This window comes from Schistocerca cancellata, chromosome 4, assembly GCF_023864275.1.
Source record: "Schistocerca cancellata isolate TAMUIC-IGC-003103 chromosome 4, iqSchCanc2.1, whole genome shotgun sequence".
NCBI lineage: Eukaryota > Metazoa > Arthropoda > Insecta > Orthoptera > Acrididae > Schistocerca > Schistocerca cancellata.
The window spans coordinates 600,181,879-600,206,654 of NC_064629.1; the positions used below are offsets into that span (position 1 = coordinate 600,181,879).

The 24,776-nt window shown below is 39.7% G+C and overlaps 1 protein-coding gene across 5 annotated transcripts in view; it reads left to right on the forward strand.

The window, feature by feature from the left end:
- The window catches only part of LOC126184543 (cAMP-regulated phosphoprotein 21), a 1,287,166-nt gene that overhangs the window by 963,606 nt on the left and 298,784 nt on the right, over positions 1–24,776 (forward strand). For all 5 annotated transcript variants that reach the window (XM_049926953.1, XM_049926952.1, XM_049926954.1 and 2 more), the window contains one exon: positions 5,401–5,656. In XM_049926953.1, the coding sequence (XP_049782910.1) occupies positions 5,401–5,656 (256 nt within the window). The remainder of the gene's footprint in view (positions 1–5,400; positions 5,657–24,776) is intronic.

The window sequence follows — 24,776 nt, forward strand, 5'->3', positions numbered from 1 at the left end:
GCGTTCAACCGTTTCTTCGCTCACTGCAGGCCGACCCGTTGATTTCCCCTTACAGAGGCATCCAGAAGCTTTAAACTGCGCATACCATTGCCGAATGGAGTTAGCAGTTGGTGGATCTTTGTTGAACTTCGTCCTGAAGTGTCGTTGCACTGTTATGACTGACTGATGTGAGTGCATTTCAAGCATGACATACGCTTTCTCGGCTCCTGTCGCCATTTTGTCTCACTGCGCTCTCGAGCGCTCTGGCAGCAGAAACCTGAAGTGTGGCTTCAGCTGAACAAAACTTTATGAGTTTTTCTATGTATCTGTAGTGTGTCGTGACCATATGTCAATGAATGAAGCTACAGTGAATTTATGAAATTGCTTCAATCATTTGTAATAGCCCTGTAGTTTTATTTTATGTCTAAAGTTTTCACACCATGTAAAGATCAATACTTTAGGGAAATCCTTGCTAGTTGCAGATCCAAACTCTACAGAAATATCAGCTGTATTGAAGTAGACAGTAACATTAACATGTGCTGTTAAAGTATGTATTTTTTTAATATGATGACCACAATTCCAGTTTATATGTATTTGTATCTAACATTTATTTAGTAGTAGCTAAGTACCTGCCCTTGCCAGGGTATGTATTTATTCCAGTCTTCTATCATTTCGTATCTTCCTCCCCCTCTCTGTCCACCTTGTCCACCCCCCCCCCCCCCCCTGCCCATCTCCTCCTTCCCCCTCTCTCTTTATCTCCTCTTTCCCCCTGTCTGTCTGTCCATCTCCTTCTGCCCCATTCTCTCTCCAGGTTATCATTCTGACCGCAATAGGAGTTTTCTCGTTATTATACTCACAGCATTTCTTTTCAGATAGTATGTAATATGATTACCAAGTGACACTGAAATCAGTCCAGGAGTTTAGGAATCACATATCACTTTTTACCTGTGGTTTTACCCTCATACACATATCAAATAATTCAACATATTTCACATGTATCTTGTAATGGTCGCCTAGTCGTAGATATTGCTAATTGCTATAATCGCACAATTTCACTCCCATTTACGGAGCTTGTTAGCACTTGATGTTAGGTTGGCGCCATTAAAATGCATTGTAGTAATCACTGCTGCTTGCTGGATCGCTGCTGTGTCTCGATGTTGATGCTGGCTCTAAATCTGGTTGTCTAGGGTTAAAAACATGAGGTTCCGTGTTTTTTATGTGCTTTTGGTGATAAAGAACGAGCGAAACCAACAAATATGTAAACTTCAAATATTTATTACTCTGGTGGCCATCTTAATTCCACTGTCCACCAAAGACCATGACACAACACAAAGTAGTATTTCCGTTACATGTTCTTTGCATTGTTTATCCACCTCAAACAATAACACACAAACACACTTTACCAAAGTGACATTCTGACTGCCTCCCGACCGTTCTTGCTGCTTGTATTTATAACATTGTCAAAGAACTACTAAAAAGAGATATAGTTTACAAGTCACATGTACATCTGTTATCATAATTTGTGCAGAAAAGTTATTAATTTGCATCGAGTGACATAATTTAACATGTTATTAAAATGACAGACAGATTTGTTGACTTGACAGAATAATTCTTTGTTACAAAAAGGCCGTTTTTTAGAAGTTTGTCAATTGACTTCTCTAATTTGCATAAATAAGTAAATAACATGAATTATTAAGAATTACATTGGTTTTCGTCTAAAATAGGATTGATTTCGTGAATACTGAGTGAAAACGCTCCTAGTGAGCAAATAGGTTTCACTGGGTGATTTTTATTTAAGGAGATCCAAAATACCTAAGTTGGCCACTATTTTTCGTACTTCATATTAATTATTTAAGATGAACTTAGTGTTTTTACATGATGACATTTGCTGTATCAGTGATCAAGTGATATAAACTTTTGTGTGCGTCAGTTACTCAGTATAATTTAATGGGTTGACTGTTTATGCAGACATGTTATGTAATCATTGTTACCATACACAATAACTTTTCTATAATCATAAATACTCATTAAACTGGTTGAATTTGGAGGGTATCGCATACTTCAGTACAGTAAAGCCTTTAATATGTTCCGTTACAATCTCTAGCAAATTTTGCCCCGCAGTATCATTTTCACACAGCTCAATGTTTATGATGTCATATCTCCTGAACTATGCATCATATAGTGATATAATTTTGCAAGTACACCCATGGTATATGTGGATACTGTCTAGAAAACATGTTGTGAATAGAATTAACAGTAAGGAATTAATAAACTAAAACATCATGCATGATGCAGGAGTTTTCCTGCATTAACAGCAAAACTATAGTAAGCAATGAAGTGTTTTCCTTTCATGATTTTGAGGGAGGCATCAGCAAGAACAATCTCATAAGGTTTTGAAATTATGTATAAAGTTGGTTGCAAGTCACTATGTGCTCTCATTCTCAAACACCAAATGAATATATTCTGCCTATTTTTGCATCGTGAGCTATTCTTTTTCACCCCCAGCCTCACTCCTTTGACAGGTAGGTGGTTCTTACTTCCACAGTGGTTCTTTAAAGATATGTATCAAGTTTGGTTGAAAATGATCCAGTGGTTTAGGAGATGTAGTACATACAAGGTCTGTTAGAAAATTATCTGCTCTTTGGCAGGGGAAAAAAACTGGTTCACCTGAAGCATTGGACGCCTAGTCACCTGCAAGGTAGTTCCCTTGGGGCTCCACATGCTTCTCCCACTGGTGCTGCCATTGGTGGAAGCATGCCGAGAAAGCCTCTTTTGGAATGGAGTTTAGCTCAGCTGTCATTGCTGCCATAATGTCCTTTCTTGTCTGAAGTCATGTTCCTCTCAGTAGCCTCTTGAGTTTGGGGAACAACCAGAAGTTTCAGGGGGCCAAAGCAGGAGAGTAAGGAACCTGTTGAGGCACAGAAATCTTGTTTCTCGCCAAAAAAATGTCTAAATCAAGTGTGATGAATGTGCTGGAGCATTGTCATTATGGAGGTGCCAATTTCCTGTTGACCACAAGTCCAGTCTCTTGCAATGCACAGCTACATGAAGACAATGGAGGGCATCCCTGGAATACTCTTTGACCCTGTGGTGCGTACTCATGGTACACTGCGGGAGTCAAACAAAGCAGTCAGCATCACTTTGACATTGCTGCAGACTTTGTGGGCCTTCTTTGATCTTTCATTGTGATGACTGGGATTTGGTTTCCAGGTTGTACCTGTGTGCCCAGGACTTATCACCAGTGATTATGGTGTCCATAAGGTTGGGGTCACTGTTCGTGGAGTCCAGCATGTCATGTGAGACTTCAGCATAAAGTTGCTTTTGCTCTGACATCAGCAGTTTCAGTGTGAATTTCACTGACACTCTCTTCATACTTGAATCTACAGTCACAATGGGATGTGCCAAAAAAGTGCTGATGCCCACCTCTTCTACAATTTCTATGAGATTCACAAGATGGTCCCACTTTACCACAGTGTTTGCTTTGGCAATGACCTGGCCATTTTTGTGTACTGATGGCCGACTGGAGTGTGGCTTGCTCTCGTATGATGTGCAGCTGTCTTTAAACTGGTTGTACCACTCCTTAATCTGTGTGATGCTCATGCCATCATCAGAAAAAGCCATCTGAATCTTCTGAATGGTTTCTACGTGGCTGTCACTCACTTTCTGGCAGACGTTGATGCAGCAGCACTGCTCCAGTCATTCTGTGATTTCCCTTGCAATGAAAAACTGACATGAGCACCACACACTGCCTCACTCAACTGCTGCATGGCTGCAACTGACACTATCGACAGGTGGTAAAAAATTCACGCATGCACACAAAGGTTCAAGGTTGGCTCATGTAAGTACACTACATTCAAATCCATCACATGTTCACACAAGAAAAGGTGGAATACTTTTCTAGCAGACCTTCTCTCTGTGTGTGTGTGTGTGTGTGTGTGTGTGTGTGTGTGTGTGTGTGTGTGTGTGTGTTTGTATGTATTCCATTGCTTCCAAAAAAGAACATTGGTCTGTGTGAAGGCATTGCTTCAGTACATATTCTAACACAGCAGCATTTAGTTTGACTGGTTTTATGAATGCTAACTTTATGTTACTATGATGAAATATTGCAGCATAAACTAATTGAGATGCATCAATAATAAATGCATGGTGAGCATTTTCCCAGTGTGTCCTGCCAAGTGTGGGTCAATGTACAGAAAACATTTGTCACTTTCTTTAACCTCAGGTGATTATATCCAGTTTGGGCATAACACATCATCATGAGGCAATAAATTAGTCCTGAAATCATATGGTCAAAATTAATATCATGGTATGATCTAACCTCAGCTGTGTAGCAATTTCCTGAAAGCTGATATTGCTAGTCCTTATTTTATCAGGCAGCACAATATAATCTGTGGAAGGTATCATGGAAAGTGCCATGTCAAATTCTTTTGTAGTAATGGAGGTTCATGAAAAGTAAACCTTCGATGTGGAACCAAATGAAATTGATTGAGGTATCATGGAACGTGCCAAATCAATTTGCTTTAAAGTTATGGGGGTTCATGTAAAGTGAACCTTCCCTGTTGAATCAAATAAAATTGATTGAGGTTTAATAGATGTCCACAAAGCCAATCCCCTGTAGTCTTGTTGAACACTGTGAAATTCAGCAGAACTGGATATGATGCTTATGTGTTTGGTACTAGCAAGAGCTGCATCTCGTTTGGTGTTACCATTATAACAACTGTAACTGCTTCTGATACAACAGTTTCTGCTCTTGACAGTGCTGTCCTTGAACTTACAAAAACTTAAGCATAGCTGTGTTTATGGTTCATTATTTTAAGTACTAACTCCATTTGAGACACATCACATTACACACACAAATACACTGTACTTGAAAACAGCCAGTCCATTGTGACCAACTCCAAATACATTTCCTGATCTCTGTCCTGGAAAGTCCAAGGCCAATGTCATAATTGTCAATTGTATTTACTATGATAAGCCTAAATCTTTCCAAAAAATAACAACTCAGATCCATTGTAAGGAGTCTATATGATAGCAACTGATCTAGAAAGGTGGTAGATAATGCAACCTCTGCAGTATATTTATATAACTGGTTATGAGTCATTTGGGTCAAAGTGTTACCTCTCTCTAGATTAACAATAACCAAATGCATGGCCTATCAAAGTCACCTAACAGTGATGATTGGCAAGTTTGATGCACTGCTAATATCTGTTATAATTCCACTGTTGATATTGGCTCTAAAAATTCAAATTACAGGTCAGTGACAGTGAACTATTCAGTTCAATGTGGCATGTGAAACACAATGCCACCTTGGTAGTTCCACTCATTAGGTTCACAGTGTTGATCAGAGAGAAATACTCTAGTTTAAGTTTCTGGGTAATATATCATACCACAATTTGTGATTTTTAAACAATTTCTTTTCAGGCGCACACATCATAAATTTCCACCCATGTCATCCTATCAGAGAATGCTTGTACACAGAGTTGCTGCTTATTTTGGGATGGAACATAATGTAGACCCTACAGGATGCAGTGTAATTGTCAATAAAACCAAAAGTACCAGAGTTCCTGAGATGAAATTCCGAGAACATTTACGTGAGGACTTACTTTTTCCTGAGGAACCAAGAAGATCAATCCTAAAGAGGGATTCCAACTCATTTGAAGATTGTAACAGCATGAAGGTAAGTACCACTCTTACAGTTGTTACTAGTACAGTTTAACATGTAGGTTCAGCGTTTCATACGGTTGCTTTCTGCATTCACCTTAAACTCAATTTCCTTAGGGTTTTTTAACTGCAATTCATGCTCATATGCTACAATACAGCTGCAGTTCTTGGGTATTAGTGTGAAGTCTCGACATCTATCACATTAGCCAAGGGTTATAACCTTTTCAATAAATTCTCATTAAAGTTTCTTAAAATTATATTAATTTAATTTTTCTTCAAGTCTATGTTTTAATACTGTAAAAATTGGCATGTTCACAAAAAATTGTACCAGTTAGTATGAGAACACACTGATAGCATGTTTTAATCTTTATAACAATGCATGCCAATTTTATCTTTGATTTTACAATGCTTTATATCTCTCTGAATTTTAACAAGAGCAGTGAGTAGTAGTTCTTCACTTTCCACATTTCTGCAGTATTTACTATAAATTCAAAGAAAGATTGCTACTTCCTTGAATATAACAAAAACTTCATATGTTACAATTCATCATTATTTGTCACTGATAACATTTCACTACTCTAATGCATTAAGGTAGGTAGATGTAACACAAGGAAAATTTAAAATATGACAGACTGAAAACTTCTCCTGGATTGTGGTAGACCAGTGAGTTAAGAAGGTGTAGTATTTTGCAAGTTTACCCTACTGCTGTAACTAACTTTGATTTGTTGTAGTTGAACTTACGCAAACTCTTTATATGTTGGTTCACGCTCATCAGTTTCATGCACTGTATAGTCACAGAGCTTTGAATGCTTAATAGATTTTCTGCTGACAAGAAAATCAAAAATAATTGATACAATTCTAGGTGGCTGCTCTTTCTTAGCAGCAAGTTTTTTGGATGTTTTTGAGAACGTAAAATATGCAGGCTACAATGTCATGAACTTTCAGCCAAGTCTAAACATGTTATATCCATTTTCGTTTTGGCCTTTGGCTTAAATATATAGTGTCACTTACATGTTTTACTAAGGTTCTGTATTCCTCATTCTATCAATGTATACTGGGTGGTTATAGTTAAACTGATGGAGTATTGCGTACTGCAGTGTGGGCCACATACATTACAAATACTGAAACATCACAGGTATGTTCGTTCATCAGTTGGTGCACTCATGTAACATATTGAAAAAATAATTGTCCCACATTTCCCCACCAGGTGATGCACTCATGGAATATAGTGAAAAAAAAATAATTGTTTCACTTTTGCCATTAGGTGAAAATATGTTACTGTAAGCAGTCAGAATGTGGTTCGGATGCAGGAAAAGGGGAGTAACAATCAAACACATGATAACAGTAGTACTGGAACATTTATCAGGATATTATCACAAGTTACAACATGTATTCACATGCTCACCTGACTCAGCAACATGAAGCATCTGTAACACAGCATGATCAATAGTTGCTTGCAGCATATCCAGTGTAATGTCATTGTATGCTGTGCTTGAAATCAGGAAGAGTCCAGATACAACTCTTATAGATGCAATCTTTCAGATATCACCACAACCAGAAGTCACTTGGATTTACATCAGGAGATCTGGAAGGTCACACATCTTGAAGTTGTCTAGAGATGATAGGTCAATACCGAAGGTTTCTTGAAGCAAATATTTCACCTGACAAGCGACATGTAGTGTCACCTCATCTTGGATGAAAATAGTAGTGTGGACACAGTTTCATTCTTGCAAAGCTGGAATTATGTTGCACAAGGAGGTCTTCATAATGTGCACATGTTTCTGTACATGTAACAAGCCTTGAGGTGTGATCTCCCTGAAGAAAAATTTACCGGGAATGAAGGAGCTTCTAAAGACACACCACACAGTCACATAAGCTGAGTGCAGTAGATCTTCCTGCACAACATGGGATAGAGTAGACCCCCATATGGGACAGCTCTGTACATTATCATCACTGTGCAGAGTAAAATGAGCCTTGTCCAACCATACCAGAAAACAAAGGGCAAAGTCATGGCATTGTAGCCTATCTTGTGGCTTCATTTGGTGCACAGTCTGAATATTGTAAGGATATAAGTGTAAACTGCACTGCAAAATCTTTTTAATTGTTGATCAGGGGAGAGACAATTCCTGTGACACAGCTGAAGCATAAGTTGCAGAATTTGGGAGATGTACTGTGCATTCAACTATAGCTATAGCAACTTCATCAACAACTTGATGTGAATTGACCACCTCCCTCTGTCTGGTGCACCACTTTATTCACCTGTTTTTCAAATTTCTTGATCATATTCTTTAGCCCATTTATTTACATCGGCCTCTTCGCAGCGGTTTCTGTGAGTGATATTATCACAATGCAGAGCTGCTGTTGCTGTTGTTCTGATAAAACAACATTACCAGCAGTGCACAGTCTTCCATCTAATAGCCATTGCATTTTGCATGGAAAACTTCAAACCTTCTTAACCCTTTGCACCAACAGTCACTTCACAAAAGAACTCAACATGCATTACCAAGCAACAGTGAGCATACTGACATCAAAACAGGAAACATTTCACATTCTGTCAGCGTACAGCACCATATTTTCACCTGGTGGCAGAAAATGGAATGATTTTTTTCCCAGCATACTCCAGGAGCACACTGATTAATGAACATTCATATGATGTTTGAGGGTCCTGCAATGTATACAGCTCACACTACAGCACTTGGAACACCATCATTTTAATTATAAGCTCCTGGTACAAAATTCCAAAAAGATGCATGCTTTTCATACTTGAGACAAGTTTGCCATGTCATGAAATGTATTGTATTATAAACTTTAATCTGAAGATCATCCATTCTCTTTAGTTCATCAAGAGACATAACTTAATGTATCCTATATTTGGGGTAAGCTGCTGGCTATTTAGATCTCAGCAACCATCTTCATGAGCTATGAATAGTATAATATAATACAATAAATAATGAAGAAGTTAGTTAAAATAATGAAATTAAATCACATTGTAGATATTGGGTAATATCTGATCAAATAGCAAGAATGGTTCTATAATGAATAAATTGTGGAGAATACATCAGTCTTAAAGCATTAAAAATCCAACTATCAACTCAAGTTGTAGAACAAAACTAAATACTAGTCTATAAACAGCTCTACTTATTAACCACTGGCAGAAATTTTAAGCATAAATATATTAAATAGAATTAAGACCCACCCCTACGGTTTAAAAATGAAAAAATGTAGATTTAAATGTGAGAAGTTACTTTATAATCAATATTTTGTTGGAAGCCATTACTCAGATTGCAATTACAGGGTCAAACAAACAAAATTAAATAGAATACCAGGCAAAACAGGCCATCTTTTGAAAAGGAGACTAGTGATGTAGGTGAATGATTATGTAAGTGCTGCATAATTTACTGAAGTAGAAAAAACTAATCATGAAGGTCTAAAAGGTTTCTAGTGGTAGACAATATTTGTGGATTTAAAAAAAAATACCTTTTCAGCTTTTTGGATTATTATCACTAATACAGTAAACCTCATTTAGGCCACAATTCCATCCTAATTGCTAGAGGCACTGTGTAATGAATTTTCTCCCATATTTTCACCCAGACCAGGCTGAGCAACTAACCACATCACTTTAAAGCCATTAGCTGTCCCCCTTTCCTTTTGTGCTCAGTTTATTCCATCTACATTAAAATAGGCAGTTAAAGCTGGCTTGGACTGATTAAAGCAGCAGGGCATCCTTAGACAAATCCCTTCCAGTCTATGGGAAACACCACCAGTGATCATATAAAAATAAAATGTGAAACTGAATCTTTCCACTGACTTCAAAGTAACAGTTGATTCACAACCAGTTACTGACATTTATTTCATTCCACACGCCAAAGAAGCTTTCTGCCATCCAGTTGTTCTCAGAGATTGACCTCACAGATTCATACCTGCAGATACTCTTAGGAGAAGTCTCAGATGGTAGCTGTGGTTGAAACAGCATTCACTCTCCACCAGTTTTGGTACTTGCATGTCAGTATCAGTAGTGCACTAGTGCTGCTCCATGACATTTAGAAAAATTGATGAGAGACATACTGTCATACATAAACTATTTGGACATCACAGGAGCTAATCAACAGAAATACATGCCAAATCTACACACCTTGTTCAAAAAAGTGTAGGCAGCTGTGCAGAGCTGCAACTTTAGCAAAAGCAAATTCTTCCTGACAGAACTGAAATGTTGGGTCACATACTGAACAAAAATGGCATCCATCCTTTGGAAAATCTTTTAGAAACCACCAACAGTCTGAGAACATCCAAGAATGTAACACAGTTACAATTTTTCATGAGCAAAACAAAGTGTTATGTTAAATTTAATCCACATGCAATTACCAGTGCCTATCCCCTACATTAGTTATAGAAGAAGAGTGCACAATTCCGATGGAGACTGGTCTGTGACAATCAACAAAAAACTGAAGGAATATCTCCAACCTGCCTTATGGCTGTCACCATATCAACCTGCTGACCACTGATCTCAGCAGTCAGTGCATCATCGTATTGCATAGGGCAAGTACTGTCTAAAAATAATACTGAAGGTGTTGTACATGCAAACAAATATGCTTGAAAACGCTAACACATACAAACAGGCATTATTCCTGGATATAATGAGAATTCCACAACTGTCTCTAGGAGCACCCTTCCACCTAATCACTAATCATAAGCCTTTTCTGGCAACATTCAGGCCACACAATAGGCTATCAGAGTGAACAGCACAGTGCCTGCAATTATGGCCCTCAGTAGCTATGACTATTAAGTTCTCTACAAGTCCACAACTAAACACAATAATGCTGACACATTGCTCCACCTACCCAACAAAGCTTTAGATACTAGGGCAGTGGTCTGCTTCCAAATCAACTTGTCAGTTCATGATGCTGTGTGACACTTTCCCAAAACATACACCAAGCAAGCCTATGACACAAGACAATGTTCAGTGCTTCAGCACATCCTGCACTGGTTTCATCCAGACTGGCTTCCAAAGTAATCAGCCCCTACAACTTCCCCACTGCAGACAACCTTTCACTTGAATGATTTCCATTTTGTTGTTGATGAAGTTATACTACTGCCTGCAGATTGCAACATATTCCATGTAATGATTTTACACTCATGGAGGTGTCAAATGTTGCTTGTTCTACATCAGGACTACTAGGGAATGACACACATGAAGAACATACTGACATATGTATAAGCTGCAGGTCAACAGTGTCATCAAGCATCTGGCATATGAATATAACAGGTATGCTGAACATCAAGTACCTTCACCACAAAACTTTGCACCATGACCCACAAGATAGGATGCACATGGACTTCACTATGCCTTTCCTAAATTTGATGTGGCTCCTCGTGGTGGATACATTGTTTAATTACCTTTACATGGTTAATATGACTCCCACCATCACAGAGGCAACCTTCTGTGGACGGACAAAAATATTAGCACTGTAATAATGGACAGTGGCCTCCGATTTACATCCGAAATATATGCAGAATCTGACGTATCGGAGATCACAGTGGCATCATTTCACATAGCATCTAATGGAGACTTAGGAAGAATGGTTCACACATACAAACAACAAATATCAAACACCATGGGAGAGATGTCAATGTAGGCAGCAGTAACCCTATTGCTTAACAGTTACAGGGCAATTCCAGTCAATGGTCACATCATTGCTGAAGTAGTCCACATCAGACAACTGTACACCCTCCTGCATCTGCTCTCACCATTCATAGGTGACAACAAGGATACACCCCACATCTCTGATGTACTGTATGGAAACACACTCAAACATTACCGCAGGGACTTTGGAGACAATCACTGAGCATCAGGGATGTCACACATGTATGACAGGGAGAAGGTGCACCGTCACAACCAGTCGTAGTCTCATGAAGCAATACAGCAGTCACCACATCCCCAAGACTTACACACCTCAGGAGGCAGCTCCTTTTCCTCCTCCAGTCAGTGTCACCAGGCATCAACACAACTTGCCATAGGGGGTGTGGCGTCTCCAAGGGTGCAGGACAAACACAGAACGTGGGTAGACATAGCAACAATCAGTATTACAGTTGTAAATTGTTGTAGTTGTGTAGGGAAAGAACCAGGGCTCCAAGCATTAGTAGAAAGCAAATAAGGTTTAATCCTTATAGGTACCACAAGCTGGCTAAAGCCGCAGATAAGTTCAGCCGAAATTCTTACAAAGGACCTAATGGTGTTCAGAAAGGATAGATTACATGCAGTTGATGGTGGCATGTTTGTTGTTAGAAGTAGTTTATCTTGTAGTGAAAGTGAAGTAGATAGTACTGTAAATTAGTATGGGCAGAGATTATACTTAGCAACTGGAATAAATTAATAATTGGTTCCTTTTAATAACACTCCAACTAAGATGACACAGTTGGTGAACACGTCAAAGAAAACTTGAGTCCAATATCAAACAGGTACCTCAGTCATACAAATATGTTTGCATCATCAGAAGTTGTACTAAATGCTGTTTCTGAAAATTATTTTGAGCAATTAGTTCAGGAGCCCATTCAAATTGTAATGGTTGTGAAAACATACTTGACCACAAGATAACGACTACAAGGTCATAGCAGCAAGACTGGCCGCTGCAATATCCAAATCCACCAACAACAGACACAAAATATATCTACTTTAAGAAATCAGATATCGTAAATGCCTTTCTAAGAGACTGTCTCCACTCCTTGCAATCTCACTAGTAAGTGTAGATCAGGTATTCAAATGGCTCTGAGCACTATGGGACTTAACATCTGAGGTCATTAGTCCCCTAGAACTTAGAACTACTTAAACCTAACTAACCTAAGGACATCACACACATCTATGCCCCAGGCAGGATTCGAACCTGCAACCGTAGTGGTCACCCGGTTCCAGACTGAAGCGCCTAGAACCACATGGCCACACTGGCTGGCTAGATCAGATGTGGTTAAAATTTAATGAAATAGTGTCAATAGGAGTTGATGGATATGTCAGAACACTATTGCAGAAACTACAAAAAAAGCATGCTAAATTTATAAAAACACAAAATCTCCTAGACTGGTGATATTTTACTGAAGTTCAAAACTTAGAGATGCATTTAATAGTTTCCACAATAAAACTCTGTCTTGACACTTGACAGAAATTTCTAAGAGATTCTAGTCATATGTGAAGTACACTAGCAGCTAGATACAGTCAGTACCTAAACTGTGAGCATTACACAATTATTGTACCACTGAAGTGAAGCTATTAAACAAAGTCTTCTGAAATTACTTCGCCAAAGAAGTTGAAGTAAATATTCCAGAATTCAAATAAAAAACAACTGCCAATATGAGTGACTTAGAAGTAGATATCCTTGGTATAGTGACACAGCTTAAATCACTTAACAAAGGCAAGTCTTCCAGCCCAGATATTATACCAGTTAGGTTCCCATCAGAGTACGCTGATACAGTAGTCCCATGCTTAGCAATCACATACAACCCACTCATTCAACAAAAGATTTGTACCGAAAGACTGTAAATTTGCACAGGTCATGCCAATACTCATGAAAGGAAAGAGGAGTAATCTGATTAATTACCAACACATATCACTGACACCAATTTGCAGTAGGATTCTGGAACATATGCTGCATTGTGTTATAACTAGGAATAACACAATAAATATACCACTGTTCTGTGGTTATTGACACAACACTGACACAAATAAATCTGTAACCAAGCACCAAGTTGTTGATGAACACTTTATGGAAAATTATGTAAACTGATAGCGGTTATTCCAAAGTCCAGGAAGTGCAAGTGGAATGTTAAATTCCAGCAGAAATCACAAGTCCATTGACATACTAAGCCTAGTGAACATTGAAGTCCAAGTTCCAGTATAGCATTCAGATTCTAAGTCCAGAGTGCAGCTGAATCAACATCGAACAGCAGGTCCACAACAGTGTAGAGCTTCTGAGCTGTGGAGTAGAAATATAGAATGATGAAAACTGGCTTGTAGACATCAGTAGCTGCGTTAAATAAGACTCCATATTTAACAGAGCTGGTGGCTGCGGTCACTGTATATTCTGGGCGGCCAATCGCTGAGTGTTATGGATGGCCAAACACTGTGTTTTGAAGTGTGTACACGTGAAAAAAGCCTGCAATTATAGCAGCAGTCTGCACATGGAGAAGTGCGTCCAACGATGCATTTCTTGGCCATGCGTAATGGAGCACACCACTGCTCAGTGTGGAGATGTAATAGTGATGGATACCACTCCCCTTCCCCCTTGGGGAAGCAGGGAGAATCTTCTGCAAATGAACACACATCTATGGGGTCCTCCTCCGAGTCCTCAGCAGTGGGACACAGCTGCATATGGACGAAAACATCTTGGCTGCAGGTGAAGGTTGTATGGTGGGGGTATCAACAGCAGAGCCGGTGGAGCAGGGGGAGCCAGCGGCAGGTCTTCATCTTCATCTGGAATTACTCGTGGCTGGTGACCAGGCAACATCTCATAGTCTGGAAAGGGCAGCCTCTGGGGCTGGTTGACAGCTGGGGTAAGTCACTCTTGTTGGGGTGTGGTGTTGGTCAGCTGGCTGTGGTCAAAAAACATTTATAATTCTGATGTTACTCTGGCTGGGTGGCTTGGGGTAAGATGGGAACTATGGGACTGGTGATGGTGGTGCAGAGAGAGAAACAGAAAAATTTGTTGGGCAACTAATTGTGGATGAAGTTGATTGGCATGTCACAGAACCACCCGGTCTGGAAGCTGCACTCTCAAGACCTACCGGCCCCACGAATGGACAATAGTTCCTGGAATCCAGGCTGGTTGCCAGTCAAATCCTTTCGTCCACACCAAGAGCCCCAGGTGGAACTTGGAAGCAGACAGTAGTGGCGCTGGTCATGGCATTGGCATGAGCAGGCTGAAGAGGGTCTGGTACTGCTGTCCATGAAGAAGTTCTGCAGGACTCTTATATCCAATGGGTGTGTAACTGCTCAAAAAAAAAAAAGTTTGTGATGCATCAGTGGAGTGTTCCTAGAGGTATTTCTTCATCTGAGTTTCGAATGTGTGGACCTTCCTCCCATCTTCTCCATTCAATTGTGGATGGAAGGGGGGTCATAGGAATGTAGCAAATGCTATGCTGGGCGTAGAAACTATGAAACTCCTTGCTACAGAATTGCGGACCATTGTCAGTTATGAGATCTTCTGGCAGACCTCCAATTGCAAAACAGTTTTCTACATGTGTGATGGTACTGGTGGTTGATGTGGTATTGCATTGGCTGGTGTACGGAAATCAGGTGTAAGCATCAACCACTATAAAGAACAAGGAGTTAAGCACTGACCTAGCAAAATCAATGTGTACCCTCTCCCAAGGGCAAGCACATGGTGGCCAAGGAGCAAATGAAAGTTGTGGGGCTGCCTGCTGGCTTTGGCAGGATGGACATGTTTGGGTGAGTTGTTCAATCTCATGTTTCATGCCTGGCCAGTAAGTGAACCTGCAAGCCAGGCGTTTAGTTCGGGATACTCTGAGTGGCCTTGGTGCAATAGTTGCAGAATTTGCCAACATTATGTATAAGGAATGACTACTCATGGATCTCCCTCATTGGAAATGAGTAGAATTACTCAATCGATCAACATGAGCTGATGGCAGGCATTAAAGAACTAACAGAATGCCATTGAAGCCTTGGGAGGTTGTCGTTTGGGCCATTCATGAAATATGTGACTCCAGACTTGTTGGAATACCTCATCACTACCAGTTGCATCTGCGAGCCATGAGGTGATAATGGGAAAAGAATCTATAGTGGCTTCTGCTTCTTCATTGATGTGAAAACACATAATTTCTTCTTTGTCGGACTCTGGACTGGGTCCCCATGGAAGGCGGGAGAGGGCATCAGCGTTGGCATGCTCATTCATGTTGCAGAAGTGTACCTCATACTGGTAGTGTGCCAAAAATAAAGCCTAGCACTGGAGGTGGGGAGCAGTCCTATCTGGAATCATCACTGCTGGATTGAATAAGGAGATCAGTACTTTATCATCTGTGATGAAATTAAGCTTTGTGCCATAAACAAAAATGTGGAATTTCTTTAATGCAAAGATGATAGCCGGTGCTCCTTTTTCTATTTGGGAGTACCTGCATTGGGTATCAGTCAATGTTTTCTATGCATAGGCCACAGGGTGCTCAGAGCCATCTGCCTCCATGTACCATAACCACTCTGATACCTGTATCAGATGTGTCCATTGCAAGACCTATCTGCTTTCCTGGATCAAAATGTGCGAAGCACGGGCAGTCAAAAACTAGAATTTCAGCCTGTGGGAGGTGCACTCACCAGCTGGTGTCCACTGGAAAGGCACCCCTTTTTTGCATAACTGGTACAAGTGGGTGGTTTCTGTTGCTGTTGCGGCTAAGAACGTTCAGCAATACAATATCTTCCCCAGAAAGGAAGAGAATTGCTTAAGTGTTGTTGATCTGGGAAGTTTGATTATGGAGTCAACATGTTTATCCAGAGGATGAATGTCCAAGCTGCAAATGATGTGGCTGAGGTACTCAATCTCAGGCTGGAAGAAACAGTATTTTTCTTTCTGCATTTTAGACCAGTCTCCTCTAAGATGCTGAATAAAGATCTCAGATTGTGAAGGTGTTCCTCCATGATTCTCCCTGTTACAATGATGTCATCTAAATAGTTAATGCATCCATCCACTTTGAGTACCAATTGTTCCAAAAACCATTGAAAACTGACAGGGCACTTGCTATACCAAACATTGGGCATTTCAAATGATAAAGCCTGTGCATCATGTTAAATGTAAGAAACACTGAGATTCTGCATCAAGGGGAAGTTGGAGGTATGCACCCACTAGGTCTATTTTAGAGCAGAAGTTTCCACCTGTCAATTTTGACAGTAATTCTTCTGGCTTTGGAATAGAATATGTCTCAGTCTCTGATTAAGCGTTGACAATTACTTTAAAATTCTTGCACAGGTAGATCTTTCCTGATGGCTTTCATGCTATGACTAATAGTGTAGCCCATTGACTAGAAGGAGTAGGTTCTAGAACTCCAATTTCAGTTAGACAATCCAATTCTTCCTTTACTTGGTCTTTGAGAGCTAATGGAATGGTGTGGGCTTGAAAGTACCGAGACCATGGACTACATTTCAGTGCAATGTGTGCCTCAAAATCCTTTTCTGTGCCAAGTTCTGGGGTAAACAGGTCCCCATAATCTAGGCAAAGTGTCTGTAGGTCTGAGTATGAAACATGTTGAGATACCAAATGCCCAGAATTGTCTACTGAAAATCCAAATTTCTGAAAAGAGTCAAGTCCAAACAAGTTCTCAGCTGAATCATTGTTAATGACTAATTAGGTAATGTGGCAGGTGATATTATGGTATGTTGTTGGCAGTTCAACTTGACTACATACTGGGATAGTATTTTTATTTTATGCCATTAGATGTCTCTTTGTTTCTTGCAAGGAAGGAGCTCCAAGTATCAAATAGATACTGTAATTCAGAATGCACATGGCTGTGCCAGTGTCTATTTGTCATTGAACTGGTTTCTCTGCAATTTCCACATCTATAAGAAGCTTATTGGAGGTCTCTTGATGGTCTATAGTGGCTACCAGATTAACATCAATGTATCACGGAGGAGGATGTCTTGCCTGATGGGACTTATGACATACAGAAGCTAAAAAGCCATTGGCAGGATAATTTTGGCTGTAGGCCCATCTGTCAGGACAGTCTCCACATTGATGTTTTTTAAAACAATCTGGACATTATGGCAATTGTTTTGGTACTAAAGACTGGTTTGATTGGCTTGAGTGGGGTGGAGCACATTGTTGGTTAATGGTACAGCATCCTGCCTGTACAGTTGCTATGTCCAAATCACCACTAGTGTGACCATTGGCTGCTGGCCCATATGTGTTTACATTAACACTGCTATGTCGATCCACAACTCCAGTCTCTTGCCTGCTACTCAGGACACTTTGAAGCTTTGTACTTAGTCCAAAACTTTGTCTAATAATGGGTCTTCAAGTTGAAGTGCCTCACGCTGGAAATTCCTGTCTGGAGTACCCCAGATGATCATGTCCATGATCATTTTTTCTCCATATGGCTTCTTATGTATAGGGGTAACAAAATGACATTTTCACTCTAAACCTTGTAGCTCTGCACCCCATTCTCTGTGAATCTGATTTGGCTGTTTGTTGCATTGGTAAAATGCTGCCAGGGATGCAATAATATGGGTATGCCATTGGTAACATTTTGGCCATTACAAAAACAAAGATTTCATGAGGCTGGCATCAATTACATTGAATGCATGGAAATAATCCAGTAATCCAATTCATAGGCTTCCAAACCTTCTAAAGCCTCATCAAAGTAAGGAAAAACTGGCACTTTCTGTGCTGCTTGTGTCTGCAGTAAGGTTTGAAGAAGTGGTTGGAGGGTGTTCAGTAGCAGATCCTGGTTTTCGTCCTGCTGATGAATAAGTTGCATGAGTAGAGCTTCCAATGTAGATGTTTGCTAGTTTGTTGCCATTTTATCATGTTATAAAAACCTTTATGGAAAATTATATATATATATATATATATATATATATAAAAAAACAAAGATGATGTCACTTACCAAACGAAAGTGCTGGCAGGTCGATAGACACACAAACAAACACAAACATACACACAAAATTCAAGCTTTCGCAACCAACGGTTGCTTCGTCAGGAAAGAGGGAAGAAGAGGGAAAGACGAAAGGATGGGGGTTTTAAGGGAGAGGGTAAGGAGTCATTCCAATCCCGGGAGTGGATAGACTTACCTTAGGGGGAAAAAAGGACAGATATACACTCGCAAAAGCTTGAATTTTGTGTGTATGTTTGTGTTTGTTTGTGTGTCTATCGACCTGCCGGCACTTTCGTTTGGTAAGTCACATCATCTTTGTTTTTAGATATATTTCAAAGTGAAATGCAAGATCCCAGTGGATGGATATTACAAGTCGTTGACGTACTAAGCCTAGTGAACATTGAAGACCAAGTTCCAGTATAGCATTCGGATTCTAAGTCTAGAGTGTAGCTGAATCAACATTGAACAACAGGTCCACCATTGTGTACCACTTCCAAGCTGTGGAGCAGAAACATAGAATGATGAAAACTGGCTTGTAGGCGTCAGTAGTTGCGTTAGGTAAGACTCCATAGTTAACAGAGCTGGCGGCTGAGAAGTGTGGCCAACAATACATTTCTCAGCCACGCATAATGGAGCGCACCACTGCTCAGTGCTGAAATATAATAGTGGTGGATACTACACATTCAAACATCATTAATTGCCTCAAAGAAATCAATCTATTGATACATAGTCAACACAGATTCAGAAAATATTGTTCTTGTGAAACACAACCAACCCTTTATTCCCATGATGTAATGAGTTCCGTCAACAGGGGATCTCAAATTGATTCCAGATTTCAAGATTTCTGGAAGGCTTTTGACACACAAGACTTCTAATCAAATTGTGCGCCTTCACACGCTTCAAGTGTGTGAGTAGATTCATGATTTCCCATCAGAAAGGTCACAGTTTGTAGTAGTCAATGAAAAATCATTGAGTAAAACATAACGATGTCTGACTTTTCCCAAGGAAGTGTTATAGCCCCTCTGCTGTTCCCAGTCTATATATGTGATTTAGGAGACAATCTAAGCAGCCCTCTTAAACTGATTGTCAAGGATATTATCATTTACTGTCTAGTAAAATCATCGCAAGATCAATATCAAATGCAAAATGACTTGACACAATATCCATATGGTGCAAAAAGTGGCAACTGTCTCTGAATAATGATAAGTGTGAGGTAATCCACATGAGTGTGAAAAGATAACTTTAAACTTTGTTTACACAATAAATCACACAGAACTAATGGCTGTCAGTTCAGTTAAATACCCAGGAACTACAATTATGAATAACTTAAACTGGAACATTCACATAAATAATGTGGAGAAATCAAACCAAAGACTGTGCTTTATTGGCAGACGACAGTCACCAAGATGTTAGGTAATCTCTTTGAAGTCATCATCAATGGCCATCTTATCTAGTGGCCGTCAATTCAGTATTCCTTTTCTGAAATGTTGAATTCTTATCATTGTTAGCCGAAGAAGACTATGTTGTGTGATATAAAAGTCCAGCTGACAAGCACATGTATTGTAGGAATACCTGTCAATGACATATCAGAGCCCTTCAAATTTTAGTAAAATGTATTTACTCTCAGACAGGACTCATTGCACGCATCTCAAGGAGTCATAAATGTTGAAGATCAGAGCTCAAGACTGACAAAGCTATTACAACCAATACACATAGAAAAGATTTCTCAATATGGCTGCTTGTCTTTAAAGACATTGTTATCCCACTATCATCAATGAGATGAGTTCTAGTCAACAGTTAAAATGCTCAGTTAAATTGTGAAGCTTTTGTCAACTGCAAAAAGCTACTCAGGTTCAGAAAGGAAAGCTACACACCAGTGACAATCATATCATTATAGCTGGACAAAATGAAATTTGGCTGATCAGTTTTCATGAGCAGCCACAACTCATCCCTAAAGGTATGTGCATGGGAGTTGCCATACTAGTAAAGGAATGGCAGCTTAATGCTCCTGACAAAGAATCATGATCCGCTATCTCTACAGACAATGCTGGGTTGGAGCAACTATCGAACTCCCAATATGATCTGGCTTGACTGAGGAACAACTCTGGTGAGTGATATTGTGGTCAGTTTCTGGACACTTTCAAATCTGAAGTGGAGGGAAAAAAAAAAAGAACCAGGTCGAACAGACTATGGTAATACACCATATCAACAATGAGTATCATCCACCAATAAACCAGTGGTCATGTAGAGTGTTTCCAATTGAAAAATGCTTAATCTGGAAGGATGTGGAGAAGGTACTGCAAGATGACATCATTGAAATTTCATAGCATCATTGGTCACCTCTGTTGGTCCTTGTGAAGGAGAAGGACAGCACATGGCATTTTTGCATCTACTATCAATGACTGAACAAAATCACAAAGAAATGTATTTGACTGTTACCACACATTCATGATACACTAGACTGCTTGAAAGGAATAAAGTATTTTCTAACTTTGGAGATGCACACAGACTACTGGTAAAATGATGTTGATGAGGCTGACAAGGAAAAGACTGTCTTCATAAAACATGATAGCTTCCATGACCTCAAAGCTACACTATTTGGACTATGTAATGCTCAGCTAATTTAGGAGGAGGAGGAGATTGGTGTTTAACGTCCCGTCGACAACGAGGTCATTAGAGACGGAGCGCAAGCTCGGGTGAGGGAAGGATGGGGAAGGAAATCGGCCGTGCCCTTTCAAAGGAACCATCCCGGCTCAGCTAATTTAGAACTGTTCTGGACAACCTGCTTTGACAACTTAATGGACAAAGTTTCTTTCTTATCTGGATGACATTTTGGTTTTTTGAAGACATTTGAAGAACATCTGATAACAGTGTTGAAATGTGTTCAGAATGGAGTCCTATACCTGAAATTAAAAAGGTGCCTCTTCATTGCCCAAGAAACAATAATCTTAGGCCTTCTAGTTAATGGTAATGGACTTTGTTCTGATCCAGAGAAAGTTAGGGCAGACACATATTTTCTGACTACTCATCACATTTATGAAGTGAAAAGCTCTCTTAGAGTGTGCTTGTACTACCAGTGTTTCATAAAGAATTTGTGTTCCAAGTCACGTCCGTTGAAAGAGCTACTGCAGTGAGATGCCAAATTTTCCTCCAACAGTATGAGAAAAAGATCCTTCCTCATCCTTAAGAAAGTTCTAATATCTTCTCCAGTCCTAGCATTGTCTGATGAGAGTTCTTCGACAGAACTTTGCACTGATGCTGGGAGTTAGGGTCATGTACAGTTCTAGTGCAAATTCAGGAAGCTGATGAAAAGGTGATAGCTTATGCCTCCAGAATACTCTCAAAGCACGAGATGTACTACTCCACAACTGAGAAAGAGTGCCTTGCAGTTGTCTGGGCCATCAGAAAGTTTTATCATACTCATTTGGCAAATCATTTAGCATTATTATGGACCACTATTCTCTAAGCTGGCTGACTAGCCCTAAAGCTCCATCAGGTCAACAGGTATGATGGACACCAAACCTTCGAGGAGTACGACATCAATGCAGTATACAAAAATTGATGCAAATACATGGACACTCCCTATCTTTCAAGGAAACATTTGGTGGCACACAGCAGCATGGGGAAAATCTCAGTCATTGTTGCACTATATGACATTGATGCTGAACAGTTGGAAGATCCAGCAGTGCTGAAAACATAGAAGCCCTAATGAAGGAAGAACTGATCAAAGAAAAATTCCAGTTAATAAATGTGAATTTTATGAGAGTAATTATGATCCAGTGGGGCCAGAAACAGTTGCTTGTTATCCCAGGTCATTTATGGCTAGCTATCCTGAAACATTTGAATGACACTCCGAAATTTGGTCACTTGGGATTTGTGAAGATTCTAGACAGAATTGGATGCAGGTCTGCAATTTATACAATATGTGAATCACTGTAAGGAATACCAATGGTGGGAGAACATGCTGTAATTACCTCCTGGGCATGTCATACCAATCCCACCTGGAGCAGCACCATTCCATCAAATTGGAATTGACCTCTTGGGGAGGTTCCTGTAGTCGACAAATGTGTATCAATGGAGATTAGTTTACTCTGACTACCTCACCTGCTACACTGGCAACAAAGCTGTGCTCTAGATATTGGGAAGTTTCCTTGTAGAACATATAATTTTGAAACACAGAGCACCATGTATGGTCATGTAATTGTTTTCCAGTTGAGACTAGTATCAGAGGTCATTTCATGTAGCGACATTACCCACAGGATGACACTGCCTACCATCTGCAGACAAATAGCCATACAGAATGCTTTAATAAGACATTGATATATATTCACTCAGTGGACTTTGATATTGAACAGAGAGATAGGAATGTAATACTACTCTATATGAAATTTGCATGCAACACACTGAAGCAGAACATTAAAGGCTTCCCATCTTTCTTTATGATCCACAGTTGCATGGCCAAAAAGGCAATTGATACACTGTTCCCATTTCAACCAGATGACATTCAGGATAACTACATGAAACATCTTGTCACCAGCACCAAAGAAGCAAGGGAGCTGGCTCAGATACAGGACCTGGTCACTCAGGAGAACGATGAAGAATGATATAAAATGAAGCAGTTGCCAGGGAGATACAGCCCCAGAATCCTTGCATGAATTTTTATGCCTGTGAAGAAAATGGGACTATCAAAATGTTACTGGTGCAATTCTTTGGACCACATCATATCTGTTGGTGCTTGTCAGATGTTACATATGAAGCCACAGATTATGACTTTCACTCAGGAGACAAGAGCACAGAAACATTGTTCGTGTCCTCCACATGAAGACCTACTACAGTCCAGATAAATGATGGGATGTTCCAGGAAACTGAAGACCCACTTTACAATTTCATAATTTCATGGGGAAGCTACTTTTGATGCTCATTGCATTGAAGAGAATGTAAAGCCATGACCAGAACACATGGATTCACTGGTACCACCAGAGGACATTGACAAGATCTACATCGAGGATATAAGATGAACATCAACAAAAGCAAAACGAGGATAATGGAATGTAGTCGAATTAAGTCGGGTGATGTTGAGGGTATTAGATTAGGAAATGAGACACTTAAAGTAGTAAAGGAGTTTTGCTATTTGGGGAGCAAAATAACTGATGATGGTCGAAGTAGAGAGGATATAAAATGTAGACTGGCAATGGCAAGGAAAGCGTTTCTGAAGAAGAGAAATTTGTTAACATCGAGTATAGATTTAAGTGTCAGGAAGTCATTTCTGAAAGTATTTGTATGGAGTGTAGCCATGTATGGAAGTGAAACATGGACGGTAAATAGTTTGGACAAGAAGAGAATAGAAGCTTTCGAAATGTGGTGCTACAGAAGAATGCTGAAGATTGGATGGGTAGATCACATAGCTAATGAGGAAGTATTGAATAGGATTGGGGAGAAGAGAAGTTTGTGGCACAACTTGACCAGAAGAAGGGATCGGTTGGTAGGACATGTTCTGAGGCATCAAGGGATCACCAATTTAGTATTGGAGGGCAGCGTGGAGGGTAAAAATCGTAGGGGGAGACCAAGAGATGAATACACTAAGCAGATTCAGAAGGATGTAGGTTGCAGTAGGTACTGGGAGATGAAGAAACTTGCACAGGATAGAGTAGCATGGAGAGCTGCATCAAACCAGTCTCAGGACTGAAGACCTCAACAACAACAACAACATCCACATCCTGAGTGCTGTAGTCAGCTGCAACAAGAACTTCTGAAACAGCAAGTTGCTGCTTGTCCAAAAGAGGGAGCAATGCTGCAAGCTGTGGTGCATGCAGTCACACACAGTGGTTAGCTTTGCTAGCCAGCATGTTACTGCTCACCAGCTGAAACCGTACTATCAGAAATTATTTGTTTTTATTGTGTATCATTTCTGGAAGATTCTTATAATATCTTATGTTTGTAATGATTGTATATTCTGAAATATTCAATGTTTGTAAAATAGCTGTCGTCTCTGTGCTAGAGTTCAGTTCTGTTCTGACTGTATGTAGGTGTCAGTAATAAATGTGCTTTCAGTGCTACATGTTGTGCTTCCCTGACAACCCTACATTCAGATGTCAACTTGACAGTGGTTTCAGTGTGACAATATGTAAACTCAATTATTGTCTGTGGAATTCTTTTCAAGGGCACAAAATATGAACAATTTTTAGACTACAGAAAAGCATCATAAGAATAATGACCAAATATAATAATTATGTTCATTGCAAAGATCTATTCAAAATACTGAGGAGCTACACTATGTGAGTACATTTACCAGTTAATTATTATACATACAGAAAATAACCTTGATGTGTACTGCACAGACAGCTCAGTCCATGACCATGCCACAAGATCATGACTGAAATTAAATTTATTGAGGAAGTAAGAACATAAAGCTCGAAACAGCATTCTGTAACCACAAATAAGATTGTGCAATAAAGAGCTTGAAATGATTAAACTGATTACTAAAATTATCCTACTTAAAAAGTAATTGTTAAGCAATAAATTCTGTACAGTGAAGGATTACTTAGATAATGCAGAGG